The sequence below is a fragment of the Pseudophryne corroboree genome, chromosome 3, assembly GCF_028390025.1.
Source record: "Pseudophryne corroboree isolate aPseCor3 chromosome 3, aPseCor3.hap2, whole genome shotgun sequence".
In the NCBI taxonomy this organism is placed as follows: Eukaryota; Metazoa; Chordata; class Amphibia; order Anura; family Myobatrachidae; genus Pseudophryne; species Pseudophryne corroboree.
In genome coordinates, this window is record NC_086446.1 from 16628121 (window position 1) to 16644667 (window position 16547).

The 16547-nt window shown below is 51.1% G+C and overlaps 1 protein-coding gene across 3 annotated transcripts in view; it reads left to right on the forward strand.

Annotated features, from left to right (window-relative positions):
- The window catches only part of LOC135056974 (oocyte zinc finger protein XlCOF7.1-like), a 63425-nt gene extending 47149 nt beyond the window's left edge, over positions 1-16276 (forward strand). For 2 of the 3 annotated variants that reach the window (XM_063962786.1, XM_063962787.1), the window contains exon 7: positions 15260-16276. In XM_063962786.1, coding sequence (XP_063818856.1) covers positions 15260-16158 — 899 coding nt within the window. In that variant the 3' untranslated portion in view covers positions 16159-16276. The remainder of the gene's footprint in view (positions 1-15259) is intronic. The other variant, XM_063962788.1, reaches the window with a different exon arrangement.
- The last annotated feature ends 271 nt before the right edge of the window (positions 16277-16547 follow it).

A 16547-nucleotide genomic window follows, 5' to 3' on the forward strand; every position in this document is an offset into this window, starting at 1 on the left:
CCCCTCACCCGCACTACCGCTATACACTCCCTTATGTACCATCTGTACCCCGCACTAGCGCTATACACTCCCTTATGTACCATCTGTACCCCTCACCCGCACTACCACTATACACTCCCTTATGTGCCGTCTGTACCCCTCACCCGCACTACCGCTATACACTCCCTTATGTGCCATCTGTACTCCTCACCCGCACTACCGCTATACACTCCCTTATGTGCCGTCTGTACCCCTCACCCGCACTACCGCTATACACTCCCTTATGTGCCATCTGTACCCCTCACCCACACTACCGCTATACACTCCCTTATGTACCATCTGTACCCCTCACCCACACTACCGCTATACACTCCCTTATGTGCCGTCTGTACCCCTCACCCGCACTACCGCTATACACTCCCTTATGTACCATCTGTACCCCGCACTAGCGCTATACACTCCCTTATGTACCATCTGTACCCCTCACCCGCACTACCGCTATACACTCCCTTATGTACCATCTGTACTCCTCACCCGCACTACCACTATACACTCCATTATGTGCCGTCTGTACCTCTCACCCGCACTACCGCTATACACTCCCTTATGTGCCGTCTGTACCCCTCACCCGCACTACCGCTATACACTCCCTTATGTACCATCTGTACCCCGCACTAGCGCTATACACTCCCTTATGTACCATCTGTACCCCTCACCCGCACTACCACTATACACTCCCTTATGTGCCGTCTGTACCCCTCACCCGCACTACCGCTATACACTCCCTTATCTGCCATCTGTACCCCTCACCCACACTACCGCTATACATTCCCTTATGTGCCATCTGTACCCCTCACCCGCACTACCTCTATACACTCCCTTATGTACCATCTGTACCCCTCACCCGCACTACCGCTATACACTCCCTTATGTGCCGTCTGTACCCCTCACCCGCACTACCGCTATACACTCCCTTATGTGCCATCTGTACCCCTCACCCACACTACCGCTATACACTCCCTTATGTGCCGTCTGTACCCCTCACGAACACTACCGCTATACACTCCCTTATGTGCCGTCTGTACCCCTCACCCGCACTACCGCTATACACTGCATTATGTGCCGTCTGTACCTCTTACCCGCACTACCGCTATACACTCCCTTATGTACCATCTGTACCCCGCACTAGCGCTATACACTCCCTTATGTACCATCTGTACCCCTCACCCGCACTACCGCTATACACTCCCTTATGTACCATCTGTACCCCTCACCCGCACTACCGCTATACACTCCATTATGTGCCATCTGTACCTCTCACCCGCACTACCGCTATACACTCCCTTATGTGCCGTCTGTACCCCTCACCCGCACTACCGCTATACACTCCCTTATGTACCATCTGTACCCCGCACTAGCGCTATACACTCCCTTATGTGCCGTCTGTACCCCTCACCCGCACTACCGCTATACACTCCCTTATGTGCCGTCTGTACCCCTCACCCGCACTACCGCTATACACTCCCTTATGTACCATCTGTACCCCTCACCCACACTACCGCTATACACTCCCTTATGTGCCGTCTGTACCCCTCACCCGCACTACCGCTATACACTCCCTTATGTACCATCTGTACCCCGCACTAGCGCTATACACTCCCTTATGTACCATCTGTACCCCTCACCCGCACTACCGCTATACACTCCCTTATGTACCATCTGTACTCCTCACCCGCACTACCGCTATACACTCCATTATGTGCCGTCTGTACCTCTCACCCGCACTAGCGCTATACACTCCCTTATGTACCATCTGTACCCCTCACCCGCACTACCACTATACACTCCCTTATGTGCCGTCTGTACCCCTCACCCGCACTACCGCTATACACTCCCTTATCTGCCGTCTGTACCCCTCACCCACACTACCGCTATACATTCCCTTATGTGCCATCTGTACCCCTCACCCGCACTACCTCTATACACTCCCTTATGTACCATCTGTACCCCTCACCCGTACTACCGCTATACACTCCATTATGTGCCGTCTGTACCTCTCACCCGCACTACCGCTATACACTCCCTTATGTGCCGTCTGTACCCCTCACCCGCACTACCACTATATACTCCCTTATCTGCCGTCTGTACCCCTCACCTGCACTACCGCTATACACTCCCTTATGTACCATCTGTACCCCTCACCCGCACTACCGCTATACACTCCCTTATCTGCCGTCTGTACCCCTCACCCGCACTACCACTATATACTCCCTTATGTACCATCTGTACCCCTCACCCGCACTACCGCTATACACTCCCTTATGTACCATCTGTACCCCGCACTACCGCTATACACTCCCTTATCTGCCGTCTGTACCCCTCACCCACACTACCGATATACACTCCCTTATGTACCATCTGTACCCCTCACCCGCACTACCGCTATACACTCCCTTATCTGCCGTCTGTAACCCTCACCCGCACTACCACTATATACTCCCTTATGTACCATCTGTACCCCTCACCCGCACTACCGCTATACACTCCCTTATGTACCATCTGTACCCCGCACTACCGCTATACACTCCCTTATCTGCCGTCTGTACCCCTCACCCACACTACCGATATACACTCCCTTATGTACCATCTGTACCCCTCACCAACACTACCGCTATACACTCCCTTATGTGCCGTCTGTACCCCTCACCCGCACTACCGCTATACACTGCATTATGTGCCGTCTGTACCTCTTACCCGCACTACCGCTATACACTCCCTTATGTACCATCTGTACCCCGCACTAGCGCTATACACTCCCTTATGTACCATCTGTACCCCTCACCCGCACTACCGCTATACACTCCCTTATGTACCATCTGTACCCCTCACCCGCACTACCGCTATACACTCCATTATGTGCCATCTGTACCTCTCACCCGCACTACCGCTATACACTCCCTTATGTGCCGTCTGTACCCCTCACCCGCACTACCGCTATACACTCCCTTATGTACCATCTGTACCCCGCACTAGCGCTATACACTCCCTTATGTGCCGTCTGTACCCCTCACCCGCACTACCGCTATACACTCCCTTATGTGCCATCTGTACCCCTCACCCACACTACCGCTATACACTCCCTTATGTGCCGTCTGTACCCCTCACCCGCACTACCGCTATACACTCCCTTATGTACCATCTGTACCCCTCACCCACACTACCGCTATACACTCCCTTATGTGCCGTCTGTACCCCTCACCCGCACTACCGCTATACACTCCCTTATGTACCATCTGTACCCCGCACTAGCGCTATACACTCCCTTATGTACCATCTGTACCCCTCACCCGCACTACCGCTATACACTCCCTTATGTACCATCTGTACTCCTCACCCGCACTACCGCTATACACTCCATTATGTGCCGTCTGTACCTCTCACCCGCACTAGCGCTATACACTCCCTTATGTACCATCTGTACCCCTCACCCGCACTACCACTATACACTCCCTTATGTGCCGTCTGTACCCCTCACCCGCACTACCGCTATACACTCCCTTATCTGCCGTCTGTACCCCTCACCCACACTACCGCTATACATTCCCTTATGTGCCATCTGTACCCCTCACCCGCACTACCTCTATACACTCCCTTATGTACCATCTGTACCCCTCACCCGCACTACCGCTATACACTCCATTATGTGCCGTCTGTACCTCTCACCCGCACTACCGCTATACACTCCCTTATGTGCCGTCTGTACCCCTCACCCGCACTACCGCTATACACTCCCTTATGTGCCATCTGTACCCCTCACCCGCACTACCGCTATACACTCCCTTATGTACCATCTGTACCCCGCACTAGCGCTATACACTCCCTTATGTACCATCTGTACCCCTCACCCGCACTACCGCTATACACTCCATTATGTGCCATCTGTACCTCTCACCCGCACTACCGCTATACACTCCCTTATGTGCCGTCTGTACCCCTCACCCGCACTACCGCTATACACTCCCTTATGTACCATCTGTACCCCGCACTAGCGCTATACACTCCCTTATGTACCATCTGTACCCCTCACCCGCACTACCACTATACACTCCCTTATGTGCCGTCTGTACCCCTCACCCGCACTACCGCTATACACTCCCTTATGTGCCATCTGTACCCCTCACCCGCACTACCACTATACACTCCCTTATGTGCCGTCTGTACCCCTCACCCGCACTACCGCTATACACTCCCTTATGTGCCATCTGTACCCCTCACCCACACTACCGCTATACACTCCCTTATGTACCATCTGTACCCCTCACCCACACTACCGCTATACACTCCCTTATGTGCCGTCTGTACCCCTCACCCGCACTACCGCTATACACTCCCTTATGTACCATCTGTACCCCGCACTAGCGCTATACACTCCCTTATGTACCATCTGTACCCCTCACCCGCACTACCGCTATACACTCCCTTATGTACCATCTGTACTCCTCACCCGCACTACCGCTATACACTCCATTATGTGCCGTCTGTACCTCTCACCCGCACTACCGCTATACACTCCCTTATGTGCCGTCTGTACCCCTCACCCGCACTACCGCTATACACTCCCTTATGTACCATCTGTACCCCGCACTAGCGCTATACACTCCCTTATGTACCATCTGTACCCCTCACCCGCACTACTACTATACACTCCCTTATGTGCCGTCTGTACCCCTCACCCGCACTACCGCTATACACTCCCTTATCTGCCATCTGTACCCCTCACCCACACTACCGCTATACATTCCCTTATGTGCCATCTGTACCCCTCACCCGCACTACCTCTATACACTCCCTTATGTACCATCTGTACCCCTCACCCGCACTACCGCTATACACTCCCTTATGTGCCGTCTGTACCCCTCACCCGCACTACCGCTATACACTCCCTTATGTGCCATCTGTACCCCTCACCCGCACTACCGCTATACACTCCCTTATGTACCATCTGTACCCCGCACTAGCGCTATACACTCCCTTATGTACCATCTGTACCCCTCACCCGCACTACCACTATACACTCCCTTATGTGCCGTCTGTACCCCTCACCCGCACTACCGCTATACACTCCCTTATGTGCCATCTGTACCCCTCACCCGCACTACCGCTATACACTCCCTTATGTGCCATCTGTACCCCTCACCCACACTACCGCTATACACTCCCTTATGTGCCGTCTGTACCCCTCACCAACACTACCGCTATACACTCCCTTATGTGCCGTCTGTACCCCGCACTACCGCTATACACTGCATTATGTGCCGTCTGTACCTCTTACCCGCACTACCGCTATACACTCCCTTATGTACCATCTGTACCCCGCACTAGCGCTATACACTCCCTTATGTACCATCTGTACCCCTCACCCGCACTACCGCTATACACTCCCTTATGTACCATCTGTACCCCTCACCCGCACTACCGCTATACACTCCATTATGTGCCATCTGTACCTCTCACCCGCACTACCGCTATACACTCCCTTATCTGCCGTCTGTACCCCTCACCCGCACTACCGCTATACACTCCCTTATGTACCATCTGTACCCCGCACTAGCGCTATACACTCCCTTATGTGCCGTCTGTACCCCTCACCCGCACTACCGCTATACACTCCCTTATGTGCCATCTGTACCCCTCACCCACACTACCGTTATACACTCCCTTATGTGCCGTCTGTACCCCTCACCCGCACTACCGCTATACACTCTCTTATGTACCATCTGTACCCCTCACCCACACTACCGCTATACACTCCCTTATGTGCCGTCTGTACCCCTCACCCGCACTACCGCTATACACTCCCTTATGTACCATCTGTACCCCGCACTAGCGCTATACACTCCCTTATGTACCATCTGTACCCCTCACCCGCACTACCGCTATACACTCCCTTATGTACCATCTGTACTCCTCACCCGCACTACCGCTATACACTCCATTATGTGCCGTCTGTACCTCTCACCCGCACTAGCGCTATACACTCCCTTATGTACCATCTGTACCCCTCACCCGCACTACCACTATACACTCCCTTATGTGCCGTCTGTACCCCTCACCCGCACTACCGCTATACACTCCCTTATCTGCCGTCTGTACCCCTCACCCACACTACCGCTATACATTCCCTTATGTGCCATCTATACCCCTCACCCGCACTACCTCTATACACTCCCTTATGTACCATCTGTACCCCTCACCCGCACTACCGCTATACACTCCATTATGTGCCGTCTGTACCTCTCACCCGCACTACCGCTATACACTCCCTTATGTGCCGTCTGTACCCCTCACCCGCACTACCGCTATACACTCCCTTATGTGCCATCTGTACCCCTCACCCGCACTACCGCTATACACTCCCTTATGTACCATCTGTACCCCGCACTAGCGCTATACACTCCCTTATGTACCATCTGTACCCCTCACCCGCACTACCGCTATACACTCCCTTATCTACCGTCTGTACCCCTCACCCACACTACCGCTATACATTCCCTTATGTGCCATCTGTACCCCTCACCCGCACTACCTCCTATACACTCCCTTATGTACCATCTGTACCCCTCACCCGCACTACCGCTATACACTCCCTTATCTGCCGTCTGTACCCCTCACCCACACTACCGCTATACATTCCCTTATGTGCCATCTGTACCCCTCACCCGCACTACCGCTATACACTCCCTTATGTACCATCTGTACCCCTCACCCACACTACCGCTATACACTCCCTTATCTGCCGTCTGTACCCCTCACCTACACTACCGCTATACACTCCCTTATGTACCATCTGTACCCCTCACCCGCACTACCGCTATACACTCCCTTATCTGCCGTCTGTACCCCTCACCCGCACTACCACTATATACTCCCTTATGTACCATCTGTACCCCTCACCCGCTCTACCGCTATACACTCCCTTATGTACCATCTGTACCCCGCACTACCGCTATACACTCCCTTATCTGCCGTCTGTACCCCTCACCCACACTACCGATATACACTCCCTTATGTACCATCTGTACCCCTCACCAACACTACCACTATACACTCCCTTATGTGCCATCTGTACCCCTCACCCACACTACCGCTATACACTCCCTTATGTGCCGTCTGTACCCCTCACCAACACTACCGCTATACACTCCCTTATGTGCCGTCTGTACCCCTCACCCGCACTACCGCTATACACTGCATTATGTGCCGTCTGTACCTCTCACCCGCACTACCGCTATACACTCCCATATGTGCCGTCTGTACCCCTCACCCGCACTACAGCTACACACTCCCTTATGTACCATCTGTACCCCGCACTAGCGCTATACACTCCCTTATGTGCCATCTGTACCCCTCACCCGCACTACCGCTATACACTCCCTTATGTACCATCTGTACCCCTCACCCGCACTACCGCTATACACTCCATTATGTGCCGTCTGTACCTCTCACCCGCACTACCGCTATACACTCCCTTATGTGCCGTCTGTACCCCCCCCCCCGCACTACTGCTATACACTCCCTTATGTACCATCTGTACACCGCACTAGCGCTAGACACTCCCTTATGTACCATCTGTACCCCTCACCCGCACTACCACTATACACTCCCTTATGTGCCGTCTGTACCCCTCACCCGCACTACCGCTATACACTCCCTTATGTGCCATCTGTACCCCTCACCCGCACTACCGCTATACACTCCCTTATGTGCCGTCTGTACCCCTCACCCGCACTACCGCTATACACTCCCTTATGTACCATCTGTACCCCTCACCCGCACTACCGCTATACACTCCATTATGTGCCGTCTGTACCTCTCACCCGCACTACCGCTATACACTCCCTTATGTGCCGTCTGTACCCCTCACCCGCACTACCGCTATACACTCCCTTATGTACCATCTGTACCCCGCACTAGCGCTATACACTCCCTTATGTACCATCTGTACCCCTCACCCGCACTACCGCTATACACTCCCTTATGTGCCATCTGTACCCCTCACCCGCACTACCGCTATACACTCCCTTATGTGCCGTCTGTACCCCTCACCCGCACTACCGCTATACACTCCCTTATGTGCCATCTGTACCCCTCACCCACACTACCGCTATACACTCCCTTATGTGCCGTCTGTACCCCTCACCCGCACTACCGCTATACACTCCCTTATGTACCATCTGTACCCCTCACCCACACTACCGCTATACACTCCCTTATGTGCTGTCTGTACCCCTCACCCGCACTACCGCTATACACTCCCTTATGTGCCATCTGTACCTTTCACCCGCACTACCGCTATGCACTCCCTTATGTGCCTTCTGTACCCCTCACCCGCACTACCGCTATACACTCCCTTATGTGCCGTCTGTACCCCTCACCCGCACTACCGCTATACACTCCCTTATGTGCCATCTGTACCCCTCACCCGCACTACCGCTATACACTCCCTTATGTGCCATCTGTACCCCTCACCCGCACTACCGCTATGCACTCCCTTATGTGCCGTCTGTACCCCTCACCCGCACTACCGCTATACACTCCCTTATGTGCCGTCTGTACCCCTCACCCGCACTACCGCTATACACTCCCTTATGTACCATCTGTACCCCTCACCAACACTACCGCTATACACTCCCTTATGTGCCATCTGTACCCCTCACCCACACTACCGCAATACACTCCCTTATGTGCCGTCTGTACCCCTCACCCGCACTACCGATATACACTCCCTTATGTGCCTTCTGTACCCCTCACCCCCACTACCGCTATACACTACCTTATGTGCCATCTGTACCCCTCACCCGCACTACCGCTATACACTCCTTTATGTGCCATCTGTACCCCTCACCCGCACTACCGCTATACACTCCCTTATCTGCCGTCTGTACCCCTCACCCGCACTACCGCTATACACTCCTTTATGTGCCATCTGTACCCCTCACCCGCACTACCGCTATACACTCCCTTATCTGCAGTCTGTACCCCTCACCCACACTACCGCTATACACTCCCTTATGTGCTGTCTGTACCCCTCACCCGCACTACCTCTATACACTCCCTTATGTGCCGTCTGTACCCCTCATCCTCACTACCGCTATACTCTCCCTTATTTGCCGTCTGTACCCCTCACCCGCACTACCGCTATACTCTCCCTTATGTGCCATCTGTACCCCTCACCCGCACTACCGCTATACACTCCCTTATCTGCCGTCTGTACCCCTCACCCACACTACCGCTATACATTCCCTTATGTGCCATCTGTACCCCTCACCCGCACTACCGCTATACACTCCCTTATGTACCATCTGTACCCCTCACCCGCACTACCGCTATACACTCCCTTATCTGCCGTCTGTACCCCTCACCCACACTACCGCTATACACTCCCTTATGTACCATCTGTACCCCTCACCCGCACTACCGCTATACACTCCCTTTTCTCTGACGTCCTAGTGGATGCTGGGAACTCCGAAAGGACCATGGGGAATAGCGGCTCCGCAGGAGACTGGGCACAAAAGTAAAAGCTTTAGGACTAGCTGGTGTGCACTGGCTCCTCCCCCTATGACCCTCCTCCAAGCCTCAGTTAGATTTTTGTGCCCGAACGAGAAGGGTGCAATCTAGGTGGCTCTCCTGAGCTGCTTAGAGTAAAAGTTTAAACTACACTACAGAAAGGGTTAAAAAAGAGAGGGGGGGCACTAATTACGCGCAGTATTAAAGATACAGCAGCTATAAGAGGAAAAACACTTATATAAGGTTATCCCTGTATATATATAGCGCTCTGATGTGTGCTGGCAAACTCTCCCTCTGTCTCCCCAAAGGGCTAGTGGGGTCCTGTCCTCTATCAGAGCATTCCCTGTGTGTGTGCTGTATGTCGGTACGTTTGTGTCGACATGTATGAGGAGAAAAATTATGTGGAGACAGAGCAGATTGCCTGTAATAGTGATGTCACCCCCTAGGGGGTCGACACCTGAGTGGATGAACTGTTGGAAGGAATTACGTGACAGTGTCAGCTCTGTATAAAAGACAGTGGTTGACATGAGACAGCCGGCTACTCAGCTTGTGCCTGTCCAGACGTCTCATAGGCTGTCAGGGGCTCTAAAGCGCCCGTTACCTCAGATGGCAGATATAGACGCCGACACGGATACTGACTCCAGTGTCGACGGTGAAGAGACAAATGTGACTTCCAGTAGGGCCACACGTTACATGATTGAGGCAATGAAAAATGTTTTACACATTTCTGATAATACGAGTACCACCAAAAAGGGGTATTATGTTCGGTGAGGAAAAACTACCTGTAGTTTTCCTGAATCTGAGAAATTAAATGAGGTGTGTGATGATGTGTGGGTTTCCCCCGATAACAACTGATAATTTCTAAAATGTTATTGGCATTATATCCTTTCCCGCCAGAGGTTAGGGTGCGTTGGGAAACACCCCCTAGGGTGGATAAAGCGCTCACACGCTTGTAAGGGCTCTACCCTCTCCTGAGATGGCCGCCCTTAAGGATCCTGCTGATACATTTTAGGATACCCTCCTGCTTTCTATTTACACACATACTGGTGTTATACTGCGACCAGCAATCGCCTCAGCCTGGATGTGCAGTGCTGGGTTGGCGTGGTCGGATTCCCTGACTGAAAATATTGATACCCTAGATAGGGACAGTATATTTTTGCCTATAGAGCATTTAAAAGATGCATTTCTATATATGCGTGATGCACAGCGGAATATTTGCCGACTGGCATCAAGTCTAAGTGCGTTGTCCCTTTCTACCAGTAGAGGGTTATGGACACGACAGTGGTCAGGTGATGCGGATTTCAAACGGCATTTGGAAGTATTGCCTTATTAAGGGGAGGAGTTATTTGGGGTCGGTCTTTCAGACCTGGTGGCCACGGCAACAGCTGGAAAATCCACGTTTGTACCCCAGGTCGCCTCTCAACATGAGAAGACGCCGTATTATCAGGCGCAGTCTTTTCGTGGACAAGCGGGCAAAAGGTTCCTCATTTCTGCCCCGTGACAGAGGGAGAGGAAAAAGGCTGCAGAAATCAGCCAGTTCCCAGGAACAGAAACCCTCTCCCGCCTCTGCCAAGCCCTCAGTATGACGCTGGGGCTTTACAAGCAGAATCAGGCACGGTGGGGGGCCCGTCTCAATGAATTTCAGCGCGCAGTGGGCTCACTCGCAAGTAGACCCCTGGATCCTTCAGGTGATATCTCAGGGGTACAAATTGGAATTCGAGACGTCTCCCCCTCGCCGTTTCCTAAAGTCGGCTTTACCGATGTCTCCTTCTGACAGGGAGACAGTTTTGGAAGCCATTCACAAGCTGTATTCCCAGCAGGTGATAATCAAGGTACCCCTCCTGCAACAGGGAACGGGGTATTATTCCACACTGTTGTGGTACCGAAGCCGGACGGCTCGGTGAGACCGATTCTAAATCTAAAATCTTTGAACACTTACATACAGAGGTTCAAATTCAAGATTGAGTCACTCAGAGCAGTGATTGCGAACCTGGAAGAAGGGGACTACATGATGTCTCGGGACATCAAGGATGCTTACCTTCATGTCCAAATTTACCCTTCTCACCAAGGGTACCTCAGGTTTATGGTACAGAACTGTCACTATCAGTTCAGACGCTGCCGTATGGATGGTCCACGGCACCCCGGGTCTTTACCAAGGTAATGGCCGAAATGATGATATTCCTTCGAAGGAAGGGAATTTTAGTTATCCCTTACTTGGACGATTCCCTGATAAGGGTAAGATCCAGGGAACAGTTGGAGGTCGGTGTAGCACTATCTCAGGTAGTGTTGCGGCAGCACGATTGGATTCTCAATATTCCAAAATCGCAGCTGGTTCCGACGACTCGTCTTCTGTTCCTAGGGATGATCCTGGACACAGTCCAGAAAAAGGTGTTTCTCCCGGAGGAGAAAGCCAGGGAGTTATCCGAGCTAGTCAGGAACCTCCTAAAACCGAGCCAAGTCTCAGTGCATCAATGCACAAGGGTTCTGGGTAAAATGGTGGCTTCCTACGAAGCAATCCCATTCGGCAGATTCCACGCAAGAACTTTCCAGTGGGACCTGCTGGACAAATGGTCCGGGTCGCATCTTCAGATGCATCAGCGGATAACCCTGTCACCAAGAACAAGGGTGTCCCTCCTGTGGTGGTTGCAGAGTGCTCATCTTCTAGAGGGCCGCAGATTCGGCATTCAGGACTGGGTCCTGGTGACCACGGATGCCAGCCTGCGAGGCTGGGGAGCAGTCACACAGGGAAGGAATTTCCAGGGCTTATGGTCAAGCCTGGAGACATCACTTCACATAAATATCCTGAAGCTAAGGGCCATTTACAATGCTCTAAGCTTAGCAAGACCTCTGCTTCAAGGTCAGCCGGTGTTGATCCAGTCGGACAACATCACGGCAGTCACCCACGTAAACAGACAGGGTGGCACAAGAAGCAGGAGGGCAATGGCAGAAGCTGCAAGGATTCTTCGCTGGGCGGAAAATCATGTGATAGCACTGTCAGCAATTCCGGGAGTGGACAACTGGGAAGCAGACTTCCTCAGCAGACACGACCTCCACCCGGGAGAGTGGGGACTTCACCCAGAAGTCTTCCACATGATTATAAACCGTTGGGAAAAACTCGACAGGTATTGCGCCAGGTCAAGGGACCCTCAGGCAATAGCTGTAGACGCTCTGGTAACACCGTGGGTGTACCAGTCAGTGTATGTGTTCCCTCATCTGCCTCTCATACCCAAGGTACTGAGATTGATAAGATGGAGAGGAGTAAGCACTATATTCGTGGCTCCGGATTGGCCAAGAAGGACTTGGTAACCGGAACTTCAAAAGATGCTCACGGAGGATCCGTGGCCTCTACCTCTAAGAAGGGACCTGCTTCAGCAAGGACCCTGTCTGTTCCAAGACTTACCGCGACTGCGTTTGACGGCATGGCGGTTGAACGCCGGATCCTGAAGGAAAAAAGGCATTCCGGATGAGGTCATCCCTATCCTGATCAAAGCCAGGAAGGATGTAACCGCAAAACATTATCACCGCATTTGGCGAAAATATGTTGCGTGGTGCGAGGCCAGTAAGGCCCGATGGAGGAAATTCAACTGGGTCGATTCCTACATTTCCTGCAAACAGGAGTGTCTATGGGCCTGAAATTGGGGTCCATTAAGGTTCAAATTTCGGCCATGTCAATTTTCTTCCAAAAAGAACTAGCTTCAGTCCCTGAAGTTCAGACGTTGTAAAAGGGGTACTGCATATACAGCCTCCTTTTGTGCCTCCAGTGGCACCTTGGGATCTCAATGTAGTTTTTGGGTTCCAAAAAGTCACATTGGTTTGAACCACTTAAATCTGTGGAGTTAAAATATCTCACATGGAAAGTGGTCATGCTGTTGGCCCTGGCCTGGGCCAGGCGCGTGTCAGAATTGGCGGCTTTATCCTGTAAAAGCCCTTATCTGATTTTCCATTCGGACAGGGCGGAATTGAGGACTCGTCCTCAGTTTCTCCCTAAGGTGGTTTCAGCGTTTCACCTGAACCAACCTATTGTGGTGCCTGCGGCTACTAGGGACTTGGAGGACTCCAAGTTGCTAGACGTTGTCAGGGCCCTGAAAATATATGTTTCCAGGACGGCTGGAGTCAGAAAATCTGACTCGCTGTTTATCCTGTATGCACCCAACAAGCTGGGTGCTCCTGCTTCTAAGCAGACTATTGCTCGTTGGATTTGTAGTACAATTCAGCTTGCACATTCTGTGGCAGGCCTGCCACAGCCAAAAATCTGTAAATGCCCACTCCACAAGGAAGATGGGCTCATCTTGGGCGGCTGCCCGAGGGGTCTCGGCTTTACAACTTTGCCGAGCAGCTACTTGGTCAGGAGCAAATACGTTTGTAAAATTCTACAAAATTGATACCCTGGCTGAGGAGGACCTGGAGTTCTCTCAATTGGTGCTGCAGAGTCATCCGCACTCTCCCGCCCGTTTGGGAGCTTTGGTATAATCCCCATGGTCCTTTCGGAGTTCCCAGCATCCACTAGGACGTCAGAGAAAATAAGAATTTACTTACCGATAATTCTATTTCTCATAGTCCGTAGTGGATGCTGGGCGCCCATCCCAAGTGCGGATTGTCTGCAATACTTGTACATAGTTACAAAAATCGGGTTATTATTGTTGTGAGCCATCTTTTCAGAGGCTCCTCTGTTATCATGCTGTTAACTGGGTTCAGATCACAGGTTGTACGGTGTGATTGGTGTGGCTGGTATGAGTCTTACCCGGGATTCAAAATCCTTCCTTATTGTGTACGCTCGTCCGGGCACAGTATCCTAACTGAGGCTTGGAGGAGGGTCATAGGGGGAGGAGCCAGTGCACACCAGCTAGTCCTAAAGCTTTTACTTTTGTGCCCAGTCTCCTGCGGAGCCGCTATTCCCCATGGTCCTTTCGGAGTTCCCAGCATCCACTACGGACTATGAGAAATAGAATTATCGGTAAGTAAATTCTTATTATCTGCCGTCTGTGCCCCTCACCCGCACTACCACTATATACTCCCTTATGTACCATCTGTACCCCTCACCCGCACTACCGCTATACACTCCCTTATGTACCATCTGTACCCCGCACTACCGCTATACACTTCCTTATCTGCCGTCTGTACCCCTCACCCACACTACCGATATACACTCCCTTATGTACCATCTCTACCCCTCACCAACACTACCGCTATACACTCCCTTATGTGCCATCTGTACCCCTCACCCACACTACCGCTATACACTCCCTTATGTACCGTTTGTACCTCTCACCCGCACTACCGCTATACACTGCATTATGTGCCGTCTGTACCTCTCACCCGCACTACCGCTATATACTCCCTTATGTGCCATCTGTACCCCTCACCCGCACTACCACTATATACTCCCTTATGTACCATCTGTACCCCTCACCCGCACTACCGCTATACACTCCCTTATGTACCATCTGTACCCCGCACTACCGCTATACACTCCCTTATGTGCCGTCTGTACCCCTCAACCGCACTACCGCTATACACTCCCTTATGTGCCGTCTATACACCTCATGTTTGCTGTCATATATGGGTGATGTGTTGCCTTTATATTTTAATACAAGAGCCATGTTTGTTATTTTGAAAATGTATCTTATATATAAGCTGGAAAAATAAATAAAACCACTATGCAATGTATGAAGATTTGTTCCTAGTTACATACATATTTCTTTTTTACTTCCAGCAGATGGAGGCACAAGCAGGAATACCCCAGAGGGAGATCACATATTGTCTCCACATTGTGAAATAGAAGATAACATCACTCAGGATTCTCCAGGAGACAATCCTGTTACTCTATATATACACCCAGTACCTCACAGTGCAGATATAGCATCTGATCCCTCTAATCATGAGGGATGTTCTACTGATATCTCCAGTAATACTGCACACAGTACAGCTCACAGAGGTGATAACATGTTTCCCTGTTCTAAGTGTCTGAAATGTTTCACATGTAAATCACTTCTTGGTAGACATCAGATAATTCACACAGGTGAGAAACCATTTCCATGCACTGAGTGTGGGAAATGTTTTATACAGAAATCAAATCTTGTTATACATCAGAGAAGTCACACAGGTGAGAAACCATTTCCATGCTCTGAGTGTGGGAAATGCTTTACACATAAAATAGGTCTTGTTAAACATCAGAGAACTCACACAGGTGAGAAGCCGTTTCCATGCTCTGAGTGTGGGAAATGTTTCACAACGAAATCAGAGCTGGTTGTACATCAGAGAAGTCACACAGGTGAGACACCATTTCCATGCTCTGAGTGTGGGAAATGTTTTACAGTGAAATCATCTCTTACTATACATCAGAGAAATCACACAGGTGAGAGACCATTTCCATGTTCTGAGTGTGGGAAATGTTTTAAAAATAAATCACTTCTTGTTAGACATAAAAGAAGTCACACAGGTGAGAAAGCATTTCCATGCGCTGAGTGTGGGAAATGTTTTACACAGAAATCAAATCTTGTTATACATCAGAGAAGTCACACAGGTGAGAGACCATTTCTATGCACTGAGTCTGGGAAATGTTTTACAAATAGAGCCGCTCTTGTAAGACATCAAAAAATATATAAAAGATGAGCAGATGAACTCAATACACTCCCTTAGGTGCCGTCTGTACCCCGCACCCACAAAATCGCTGTAAAACGCAATACTACTCTGTAAGATTCAATTTAATAAATCTCAATGCCCGACTGAACCTAAGAATCCCATCTCTGTTCCACAGTTCACAGGGTCATATAGGCAGCCCGGGGGAATTATGGGTTCTACATAAACAAACATTATGATGTAAAACTTTTTAACAACCCAACATGGGCGTCAGAGCAGGGGAAAGTCAGGGAGCTATCGGAATGGTGGCCAAGGCCCATTCTATAGTGGACCATTGTATCAGCTCAGCTGGGCAAGACCACGTCAGAATTCTGTGTCTTGTGAGGTGATTATTTTTCTGGGTGTTTTTTTTATTTTATTTA